We start from the raw sequence: 12,133 nt of genomic DNA, 5'->3' as shown, positions 1-12,133 counted from the left end.
TTCTTGCCCTCCACAATCTCCAGTTTGCCATCAGGCATCTGGCCAATATCCAGTATATCCCTCTGTGCTTTTATCTCTGCAATCCAGAATTGAGTGGCTCTGGTTTCAAGCCAACAGTTCCCACAGTGCTGGGAACATGCACACGAGAAAGGCTACCTCTAACACACCCCATGCAGGGTATACAGGACCCTAGAGTACCTTTCCACAGGCATGCACAGTGCATCAATTCAAAAGAAATGAGGAGATTGTTATCCTATGCAAACAATATTTTACTTGGAATCAATCATTAAATGCTTTTACATTTGATAAAGGCATTAGCAGAACACTCGAAGAAAGCCCGTATATGCATCAGTTTGATGGCTAAATCATGGTATTTTGTTCATTTTTTCTTTCTTTGATATTTAATGGACCCATCTTGCAATTTTGCAGAAAAACTTGATGTTATCAACACAGGGGTCAAAACTGGGCCGCTCAGCAGTATATATACTACTTAAGCAAAGAAAGGCTCACTACCAACGTCACTTTCCTCCCCTTTTTTTTCTTTCCATTTAAAATAGATTAACATCCTTCACAGGACTGTCTTCTCTATGCTGCATAAGGTGCTGTAATGAATTCAGGGGTTTGCTAGTCAGAAGGAACAATGAACACGTTGTTTTCTACTGCCTTCTTCATTGGGTGTTCATACTGCAGGGAAGGAAAAAAGAAAGATAATGAAAAGCATTTCAAAAGTTTATACAAACATTTATATTGTATAAGAAAAGAACCTGTAGAGATCCTAGAAGCACATATAGGTTCAGCTTTTAATTCTCAAGCACCCACCCTGGAACAAGGTGCTGCAGGATGAGCAGCTCCCATGGTACAATTGCTCCTTCCTCAGCCCTGCTGCTCTTTGAAGGTGTCCGTCATCAGGAGCACCTCTAGTAAGGGAAAGGCCTGTGTCCCTAAGCAACTCAGTGCTCCTAATGGAAACTTTTCCCTATGGAAAGGCTCAAGATTCCAGCTTTAACAGCTAAAAGAAACAAGCCCTTGGTTTTCAGCATCTTTTCTAAAATCCCAGGCCTAGTCTACTGTAGTGACCACAGGCATGGTTGTTCCTTCAAAACAGGGATCTTTCTTCATCAGCTCTGTGCAGTGCGGACACATGGCATCGCACACATCATAGTAATCCATGAGAAATCAGCAGGAATGCTAAACCCCCAAAGCCATCAGGTTTGCACATAAAAACTGCAACAGCAGCAGTAGCAAAAATATGTGCACATGTGTTGGGGTGGACAAGATAGAAACTAAGCACTGTATCAAAGTTAACAGAGTATTCAGCTTAATCTACAAATTAAAATAAGGGTAAAAATTAGTTATTAGATTCTGAAGAGCTTAAGAACGTAAACAGTATATTTAACTGGGATACAAGGTAAATTAATGAATTTGTTTTTTAGAAAAAAAAAGTTGGAGGCATCAAGACTATATGTTGCCAGACCCAAAAAGCAGATGAGAGAAAGCATACAAGGTGTTGTTAGGCTACAGAACTCTTAGCCACAGGATGTCATGGATGCACAACTCCAAGGGCAAGGGGGACAAAGTGACAGAAGAGAACTGCATTAAGGGTCACTAACTACACAGAAACCAGCCTCAGGATGAAGGAACCCCCGAGATACGAACCCAGGAGAAGCACCACTACCTGATAGTCCTTGTCCTTACCTTCTCCCTTGAGAAAGCACTTTTTGACCACTTTCCCTAGTCCCTAGCAGGGCAAACACTGCTTTCTTGATGCTTTCCATGCATCAGTACTGAGGGGTCCCACAAAGAACCAGTCCCACAGATCAGCTAACCAAAGGTTTCCCCTCCCAGGACTTCAGTTTTATTTCTTCACTTCCAACACTTATCAGTCAGGCCACAGCTCAGAGTCCACCACCTGTACAGAGCTGCTCCCGTACTGCACGTACCGTTGTATTCTGGATAGTGCTGGCAAAACTCTTTGCTGTTTCACCCAGGGCTGAGTCAACAGACTGAATTCTGGAAGAAAAGTGAGCTTGGCTAGTTTGTCTGTGAAGTGTTAGTACTTACTGATGAAACGTGAACACGATATTTACCAGTAAAAATGAAGCTGAGGATTCCCCCTTTTGCAGCTTTTTGCCCAGCACTTGCACCAACAGTATCTTTTATATAGGAAACTATCGCCTCCTTCCACCTCCTCTGACCCCTAGGATACAGATGTGAGCAGAGGGTGCACCTTGTTCCAGGTCCTGGTACAGGTCTCTTGAGGTACATGCCTGTCCTGCACAATTTCCCATGTAGAGAGTCCCTCATTGCATACTAGTCCCAATTCAAAACCTTCACAAGGCTACAATGGACACCAAGTGGAGATGCCATACTGGGTTCAGAATACTTCCCGATATACCAGCAAGGGTACCACTAGCCTAACTAGGGCCCTCTTCGACTATCAGAGGACTTGTGAACATGCAGGACAGCTGGGAGAGACATACCTTTGCTTCTGTTGGTTGCAGAAAGAATTCAGTTTGAGCAACTGCATGTTCCAGAAGTCCTAAAAAGAGCCCCAAAGAAAACCCTCATTACCTGGGAAGTAGTACCTCTGCAGGCTGGCAAATGAGAAGCTGTACACACCACTGCCTCCTTCTCCATGTTTGCCAAGATTTGAGTTTCCTTCTCAAGACTGGCAAGCTCTTCAACAACAAGCTTCTGGAAGGTCTCCAGCTTACTCAGCCTAGTGATGGAGAACAGAAACAAGTTTGACACTTTCACGTGCAGTAGCACAAGGCAGATGGCAACCCCTTCAGCACCAAACCTGCCTTTAGACAAAAGGAAACATCCTTGCTGAGCTACACAGGGCAGTTTTGTTCTCAGGTATGTTACAGAGCACGTAAATAGCTGTACCACGTCAAAATGAAGATGAGTTTGGCTAAATAGCCTGTCTCAAATAGCAGCCAGTAACGGAGGACCAGGACAGAGCATACAGCAGGATTCCCAGTGCAATACTTGCCCTGCACACTCTCCCAACCTCCAGGGATTTCAGCAGAGATTTCCCAAGCTGAAGACAGCATCTTGGCACAAATAACCTCTGATGGGTTTTCCTACCATGGGTTTGATATACACATATGGTGTTGCTACAGGATGCTAGTGATTTCTAAACCTTAACCAGCAGCAACACCCTTATTCACTTGGGCTTGCCACCTTTCCCCTAGCAATGGGATGCCAAGCCATCATCTGATGGTGACTTCAGGAACTACCCTACTGGGGTAGGACAGATTTGACAGAGCTCTGTCCCCATTACCCTGTGGCTCTGGTTGGCTCCAGGTTAATTAATAACATCAAAGCATGGCAGCAGCTCACAACCATCAACTCTTATGTTCCAGCCCAAAACGTTTCCTGGTTTTGTTTTTTGGAACACAAACTTCTCCATGTACCTTAAAGACAAGCAAATTCTCCTCATAGAGATCCTATTGATCCCAGGGATTTTGTACTTTAAAGGCTATTATTTCATACTATGTTTGATCTAAATCCTGCAAACTGAATGTGTAGTAGATATGGAGGCCTGATAGACTGACTCACATCTCAGGCTGTGCTTGTATTTCACTTATACCAAATCTATAGCTATTATAATTGATTTTTTTTTTTTATTCAGCTCTATCTGAAAAATTTGGCAACGCATAAAGCAAAATAACCTGCTTAAAGCCCTATCTGGTGAGTGCCTGTAAAGTCCACTAGCTGGCATTTGTTTCATGCACATGGAAACTATCTATGGAAATGGATCTATAACAGACCCCTTATTTTTCCTCTCCCCCATTTCATTCAGTAAACCAGTTTGGCTTCTTTCTTAAAACATGTAGAAACAGAAGCTTCTAAGTGTAACAAGAGGGTTTTTAGACAGATTTGTGAACACTGATGACAATCAGAAGACAGCCTAAGGACTTTTTCATCAACTGCTCCTAACTGAAGCTTGCTTTGCATTAATTCATCCACTCTCCCCTTGCAGAAAAAACAGGATAAGTCACAGGATCTATGCTTCTGAAACTCTTCTTATGGAAAAGGGAGAGACACACACAAGCTATTTTGCCTTATAAACCATAACAAGCTCAGTAGCTTACTGTCAGATTCACTTACAAAGAGGCAATTTCTTTTCACATCAAAATTTACACAAAGTTGAAGCTGTTTTCAGCCAGCAGCACACAGCTTACCTGCACTCGTGTATCTGGTTCAGCAAGGCAGACACGTTCTTCTCCGAAGTCCTCAGGGCATTCTGCGCACTGGTCTCCATTCTTTTGTACCGGGACTAACCACAGGACACACCATTAGGGATGAGCAATGGCATAAGCCAAAACCTAGAAGTCTAGTTTGCAAAACCTTTCCCTGGAAGGCAAATCCCTCTGTGGGCTGCCTTTCAGCTTAGCAGAAACCATCTTAAGTCAAATTTAAACTGAAGTGAGATGACACATGGGGGGGGGTACTGCAAATATGAACTGATTTTGTTCAGCCACACTAGTCACACCAACAGACCTCTATGCAACCCATGCAACTTCAGGTCAAGGTCATGCTATCCAGCCAGCAAAGAAGCAAACTTCACCTATGCTCCAACACTCTTAACTGCACAAACCCAGGTCTTTGTTAGCACCACTTCATACCAGCATTAATGAAAACTGTGTACGTTTTAATCATAACTGATTTGTAAATGCAACCACCTCCAGCCTTGATTCAAGGACTAGTGCTAAAAATTTAGTGTGAACTCATAACACCAACTCAGAAAAAAAAAATCATGGTTGCACAAAGTGCTGATCCAGTACAAACCTGCTCTTGAGCACAAAATATAGACGGGATGTTTACACCAACTCTGCTGGTGATAAAAAGGTAATTTCATTTACTGTGAGAAAATGCCACACACAGCACACATGTTAAGAGAATGCACATTACCCAGAACAATTTCTTTAGTTGGCCGATAAAGCTTTCAAATGCAGTAATCACCCCTGAATCACTGAAGTCTTCATGTAGCATCTTGGAAAAAATTGCATCATCCACATCATCATCCATTTTCTGACCTAGGAGAAAGCATATGCGCAGCTAGTACTGTGCTGGAGAGCTTATTGGAATATAAAGCCTTGTGCTACCGAAGAGTTCATCGTTCATGTGAATGACAACATTTGTTAGAGAGCTCAAATTTGAGTCTTGCTCTTCTAGAGCTCACAAACAGGAAGGACACTGCCTCAAAATGCATTGAGAAAGACTTGTTAGAAAGCAGCATAGAAGAAGTGGCATGATGCTAAGCAACTGCAAAGAGCAACATGTTTACAGATAATGAGGTAAAAGCACAGCACAACGAAAAAAAAGAGTCAGGCCACTGTTTTCCTATCTCCTACTTATTCGTTGCAAGGAAAGCCTAACCCCCTTCTGTTCAGAGTTAGCAGTGTTTTGCACATACTTTGTCCGTTATCTGAATCCTTTTTTCAGCTTGCTTTTTTTTTTTTTTCCTTTTTTTAATAGCTCTGGACAATCACTATTCAGAAGGACTAGAAAGTGCTGGCATCATTGAGTGGCTTCCCAAGTGGATTGTAGTTAGGTAACTCAAATTTCCTTATTCACACCTCTATATATGTGGTATCCCATGGCAGTGCCGCAATACACGCCTTCTGCTACATTTTGACTTTTGGAGAAGATATCCTCGCTACAGACACCTCTCCAAGCTTCCACATGACTATGATTTCTACCACAAAAAAAAAAAAAAAGCTGGAAACATTTAAACAAACACTTCACCTTAATTGCCAACCTGACTTTACCTGTTTGGATCTCTGCTTCCTTCTCTACTGAATCAAAAAGTTCCCTTGGTTTATAGGAAGTGTCAGAGGACAAATGACTTGTTTCCCAACTGGAAAATTTAGGCTTTTTTATAACAGTGCTGCTTAATACATCTAGAAAGAGAACAGAAGATGTTTCAGAACAGACCTGTTCTTCTGCATGAGGTATGTGGCAGTACCTACCAGCTACTCAAGCAAAAACCACCACTGGAATTAGCAATCCTGCAGAAAAGCAAGCAACTTCATTTTACGGTCTGGCATCACACTTACAAGACAGGGCAAGACTTCACCAGCAATTCTCTTCCCTTGCAAAAGCAGGCAACTAGACTGCCTAGTGCTATGCACATAACTAGAGAGGTACCATGTCTCCATTTTAAAGATACCTTCATTTCTTGGCCCACTGTTCTAACCAGAAAGAAAACCCTTGCCCAGCTTCTTCTTCCCCTTCTGTTTTCCAGCCCAAGCTCACAATCTGTTTACACTCATTTGCTACTGAGCTAATTTCAGCTGCTGTTTAAAAAAAAAAGTATAAATACATAGTAGAGAGAAAAACTATTGACACCCATAGAAGCCTTCTTTTCTGCAGCCTCACTAGAGTTGCCATACAATTACTTTTAATCTAGGAAAACACTAGGAACACAGTGAGGGAGGCTGCAGCCCATATTTTAAGGAAAACTTGCAAAAAAAAATCATCCCTTTGTCTCACTGTCCACTTTTCTGAGCTCAGTGAGTTGCCTGTGTTTGACCAACCACCTCTCTGGTGTCTCTGTAGTGCAGAAAGAAGGAAGGTGGTGGAGCCCAGGACAGAGAGGGACAGTCAGACCACGAGGAGAACAATGAAGTAGATTTAGGGTTCACGGAGCAAGCGTTCAAATGCAGTCACAGACTACACCTGAAATTTCTGAACATAACCCTACTTCTGCCTTTGCATGGTATGAACTCCTCTCCCACTGTAAGACTGTACAGTAAACGGTGATAAAAATTAAGTCCTCAGCGCTTATCTTCCCCCCAAATTAAGCAGATACATTGGTGCAGCAAAGGTATATTCTGCAAATGCTGAACAGGTAAGAAACAGATTGGGAACATGAACATAGCCAGCTCACGAGGAAGGGAATGCTTTTGTCCAAGACCAAAGCTTCAGTGACTTGGTTCATATAGTCACAACAATAACTTTAAGATAATCTCTCTCAGAACTACATTAGCATTAGGAATATTAGGATGAAGATGGCCCATTGCTGCTCGACCTTCTTGAAGTTCAGTTGTTTCCAATCACAAAGAGACTGTGCTGCAGTTTTGAATTCGTTTGTGCAAGTTCTGCTTCGTTAAAGAAAGGTCCTTAAATGTCACTTTAAAAAAAGCTACGGCAGTAATACATGTAACCACTTACCAAATGCTTATAATGATGGTCTACATCTATATTCTGAGATATAAAGAAAGTCAACAACTTTCAGAGATGCTTATTTTTTAAAATGAAGTTGCACTGCACTTTCAAATTGTTAAAAATTAGTTTTCGAGATTCTTTTACTGATTTCACATATTTTTTCTTGGGTCACTGGGTTTGTAAATCCCCAGCTCTTAATAGCTACACTAGTAGATCCCCTGTGATCAAGGACAAGATTTAAGAGTTAGCGATAAACTCAGGAATGCATATAAAAGCATCTCGCCATAGCCTATCATGATATACAAAATAGAGAAATGGAAGATATTTTCTTATGCAAAAAGTATCCCTCAAATATCCTTTAAAAAGCTCAGTGCCTGCTTATCTTTGAAAGAAAAATGACAAATCCACCAACACCCCTTTCTACTTTTTAAACAGCCCTTCCATATTATCGAGACTAACAAACCTGAGTCCTTCCGCTTAGGACTTTCTTCTTCTCTTGACAATTTGTCAGATGCATCATGAAACTTCTAAAGAGAGAGGGACAACAAAGTAAGAAGATACCCATCCTGCACTGCAGACAAGCTGCCAGGGACTTGTCCAGTTACAGGAAGCAGAGCGACATGATGCATTGGTTTTAGAAGAGAAGTAGCCTGATAGCAGATTAGGAGTTTAAGCGCAGTGTACTGCACCTGCGTGGCCTTCTCCTCATCACTGGAATAGCCTTGGGCAGATGCATCAAGTGATAGCGGACCCCCTTCGAGCTCCTCTGAGAGCGTTTCATCTGCATGAGAGATCAGCCAAATGACACAAGCAATAGAGGCTGAATCCTGTATTGACTGGAAACCTCCATTTAATGACATATGCAGAAAAAAAAAGAAACCACGACCCTCTCCTTTATCTCTTCACGCAGGGAACGGACAGTAGCTCAAACACAGCCCAAAGGATCTTTTATTTCTGGCTGCCAGTTAAGTTCATTCCTTCACCTCTGATTAGCCCCAGCTAATGTTTTCCCTGCTCAAGAGACTTTATCTACAAACAATATCCAGCCCTCATAGCCATTACAAGAAATATCACAAGGCAGAATGCTTATGAAGAAAATGTGAAGGAAAAAGGCAAAATTAAAAACCCAAAACCAACAAAGAACCCACCCCAAAACCACACACCCACACATATCAAAACAACTTTTCTAATGCATTGCAGATTAGAAAAGAAATACCAGCAAGATCCACTGTGGGTAAATCATCTCCCTTGGAGCTGGATGTGCTTTTCTTCCTTAACATCTCCTTTTGAGCTCTTTGCCTTGATGCTCCCTCCTAAAACAAAACCAAGTCTAAGCATGTATTTTATTTAAACTTTACTACAGAAGTAGGGTTTTAGCTTGTGGGTTTTTTTGGGGAGGTGGTGGTGGTGTTTGCTTGGTTTGTTTTTTAAATGCACTAAGAGCAGAGATACACTTGAAATATGCCTAACATACTGATAGCTCGCTCCAACACTGAAGGAGATCTGTGCCCTGAAGTTCAATGCATGTGTAAGTTCTCCCTTTAGCCACTAGAGTTGTATAGTGGATGAAGTTTTTCATAAGCAGAATCAAAGCACTTTAGTCAAGAGAGGAAATAAAAGGTTTCCAGGGGAAAAATAAAAGTTTTTAATGCAGCTACCAGTTCTGGAGAGTTTTGTCCCAAAACTTCTGCATTTATTTAGGGACCTTTCCAAAACATTTGATACACAGCACTTAACAGCTGGGCACTGGAAAAGTCTGGCATTGCTAAACTGTATTTTATTTTGCTTGATGTATGTCTGGTCCACTAATTCCCCCATCAGTATAATCCATGGTTAGTTTTCCTAGAGGTATAGCTGAAAGTGGAGAAGGACAGTGCATGAATGAGGACTCAGCGTGAGCATAGGGCTTGGAAGAAAAGCCTGAAAAATGCCAGCAAAACGCAGAGGAGAACATGAGCATTCCCAAGGCACCAGCTGGCAGGACGGGGCAGGGGACAGCATGGGGACACAACCTAGTAGGACCCAACTGTGATTTCTGCAGGTATTTAGACAGGAAGCTCTAGCTCTTGGCATGCTCCTAGAGCCAAATTTGTTCCTGTTGGAGCGACATGTGCGTCAGCCAAGGCAGGCGTCACACCAAGCATGACAATTCCTGCCCAATTTTCCATCTATCACAGATAAATGTTATAGTTTTAGAACAACTTGCTTAGGGTTCACATACAGTTGTTTCTATGAAGTTTTACGTGTTTTCCTAAGACTTCCTTGTTTCCCCAGCCTCCAGTAGACCAACACAGTCTCAGCAACACTTAGTAGGAAAATTTGTCCATCAGAACATTTCAGAAGAAATATAACACCACTTTATTTAATTCCCACTCATTTGTACATGTTTTGCATTTGTAATATTTTTAAATCTGAGGCACCTAGGCATGACACCTCCTTACCTTCTTTGTCGGGTAGTCACTGCCGCTACTTGCGGAAGACATTGGAAGCACTGCAAGGAGAAAAGCTTACCTGGTTACTGACAACATAACTGCATGCCTTACCCAGTTAAGGTTTGCATTGCAGCTAAATAATCCAGTTTTGAGTTTGGTTTTCTGAGCATTTACAAGAGAAAACTTCACAACGCTTGCGTTAAGCTTCAAAACCCCTTTCTAACAAAGCTTCTAAACGATGCAAACACACAACACAATTCGCTGCATCCAGCGCAGTTGCCAAAAAAGGGGCAGGCTCCGCAGCTTGTCTGATGGTCCCCAAGTCCAGCCAGGGCACGTGGGCTGGCACTGGAGCGAGAACAACAACTCCCATGGAAACACAGTATAAAGCATAATTTCTTCCTCAACCTTCTCTTGCTTTTTCATCCCTACAGAAACCAACAGCTACCTGAGCAAGGCTTATCCTCCATAAGAGGGACAGAGACATTCCAACTCTTTCAGGGCAATTTAGTTTGAATTTGGAGGTCCCAGCAGCTGACACCGCCATGGAGTGCGGCCACAGGGAGGTTTGCTGTTGGTCTGCAAGCTGTGTGGATTTTCAAGGTTTATTCCCCCAGTGAACTGTATTTCTGGAGACACGAGGAGGGAAACTTGTAGGGAGGAGGTATGGCAGCTCCAGAGATATCTTCCTCTTGTGTTCAAGAGCACCAAGTTATCCATCAGCTCAGCACCCATGGGCTCTTCAGGCCCATTACACAGAGGACTGCACCCACACAGACATTTAGGCGACTGATTTCCACCTGGACATTTTAACCCCAGTACATTCACTGGAGGGAAGGGGACAGGAGCCTGCTTCTTCAAGCACAAGAACGCACAATGCACGTCCTCCACAGGGCATCCCTCACCACCGGCCTCGAGCTTGCTCTCTCCTACTCGGTTCAGGACTCAGCCAAATCCTCTTTCTCAAACTGTCATCAGCCATTTCCTTATCTGCAGTACAGTACATCACACATAGCTAAATGTAAACAGGACACCAAGCTTACCTTTTAATTTACTTCTCACCCTGGGTCTTTTTCGGGTATAGTCAAGAGATTTTGGCAATGACTGTTTCTGAGAGTCAAGGATCCAGCTTTTTTCACTCTGACCAGTGCTTGTATTTTCATTGTTGCTTTCAGAGAAAAGATGTTTCCTGTAACTGGACTAAAAACACTATTAAGAGTGAGTGGTGCTCAGTCAGCTCCCTCCATCCACTCAGAAGCCCCCTAGCCATCCCCCTTCATTTACAACTGAATTATTCCATTTCTTCCTCACCACAGTGCAATGCCTGAAGTATTTTAAGCTGTGAAATCTGCCAGAACAGTAATAGTTAACTATAAAACCAGCAGTATAAAAACATCAAAAGGCAAGTGCTTGCTCTTTTCCGTGTGGGGTTTGCAGCATCCTCCATCCTCACCTCTCCCTCCCTCCTGCATCCAGATAAAAAGCTCTTGCAAGGAGGAAAGCCTCAGCATGCCTGAGCTGCAGCCAAGAGCACAGCGAGAAAAAACGAACACAGACATTCACTCGCTGGTCTGGCAGTCCTGGTGCACCCTGAGCACTGCTTTCAGTAGCAACAAGTGGGCTATTTTGAGGCTCCCAGGCTCACATTCCTCCACCTCCGCACTGGGTAAGCCTTAAACTTCAGCCTCTTTAAGGGTGCAACCGATTCGTACAGGTGGATACACAGAGCAATCAAAGGCTTTAGGGATGGAAAAAGCACAGATGACCTACCAGCCTTCTCTCGACCTTGTTTGATTCCTCGTTCGTGTTTCCTGTGTCATGACTCCTGCCAAGTAACCCATAAAGACCACAGTTAGACTAGCAGATTCTGCAACAGCACGTCATGACAGTGCAGAAGGGGCACAGCCAAATAGCAACAGCAGGCAGATCCTTAAGAGATCATCAGGAGAACCAAACTGTTAATGTGCAGCCATTAACCAACTTTTTCTTCTTTGGTTGGTTTCTGAAAGTAGCAGTCTAGGGATACCTGAAAATTAGCATGTTTTAAAAGAAAAAATAGGCTACATACTTAGAAGTGGCAAGTCCCTGGCAGCTTGCTGTAACCGGAGGTGGCCAGAGCAAGGTAGAGGGTTTAAGCATTTTTCAAAAATTAAATCAGTAATTTAGGCATATAATCAGGGAAGAGGGATGCTTAAGAGTTTAAGTCTTATTATTGTCAAAGTTGACAGGGGTCATTATTTCTCTCTCAGGTCCCGTTTAAATATTAGTATTGATAACATCCATGGATACTGTGGCAGCTAAGCAATGAACTATTTTGTTAGAAACATCACACCGCCTTTTTGATCCCAACTTAGAACAGCTTAACTAAGGCAATGAACCCTTCTTTCACAGACCAAAATATTCATAAATGGTACATGTATAATCCTGTACCTCTGATTTTGTGAAGAAAGTTTCTGGCCAAGAATCTTTTCTTTGGCTTCAGTGACCTAAAACAGAAGCAGGTATTTGTCTTAAAGTTCACT

At 42.6% G+C, this 12,133-nt stretch overlaps 1 protein-coding gene across 1 annotated transcript in view; it reads right to left on the bottom strand.

Moving 5' to 3' along the window:
* Positions 1–624: 624 nt before the first annotated feature.
* Positions 625–12,133, bottom strand: part of SYCP2L (synaptonemal complex protein 2 like) — a gene marked incomplete at both ends in the record, with an annotated part of 28,798 nt that continues 17,289 nt past the window's right edge. The window contains 14 exons of the mRNA XM_082329253.1: positions 625–684; positions 1,941–2,010; positions 2,481–2,539; positions 2,620–2,719; positions 4,191–4,285; positions 4,921–5,045; positions 5,781–5,912; positions 7,643–7,706; positions 7,869–7,960; positions 8,396–8,492; positions 9,621–9,670; positions 10,655–10,811; positions 11,382–11,436; positions 12,042–12,097. Coding sequence (XP_082185379.1) covers positions 625–684; positions 1,941–2,010; positions 2,481–2,539; positions 2,620–2,719; positions 4,191–4,285; positions 4,921–5,045; positions 5,781–5,912; positions 7,643–7,706; positions 7,869–7,960; positions 8,396–8,492; positions 9,621–9,670; positions 10,655–10,811; positions 11,382–11,436; positions 12,042–12,097 — 1,212 coding nt within the window. The remainder of the gene's footprint in view (positions 685–1,940; positions 2,011–2,480; positions 2,540–2,619; positions 2,720–4,190; positions 4,286–4,920; positions 5,046–5,780; positions 5,913–7,642; positions 7,707–7,868; positions 7,961–8,395; positions 8,493–9,620; positions 9,671–10,654; positions 10,812–11,381; positions 11,437–12,041; positions 12,098–12,133) is intronic.

This window comes from Platalea leucorodia (genome assembly GCF_965183815.1).
Source record: "Platalea leucorodia genome assembly, chromosome: 1".
In the NCBI taxonomy this organism is placed as follows: Eukaryota; Metazoa; Chordata; class Aves; order Pelecaniformes; family Threskiornithidae; genus Platalea; species Platalea leucorodia.
Note: the sequence above shows the minus strand (reverse complement) of the source record. Positions and strands in the feature narration are given on the sequence as shown.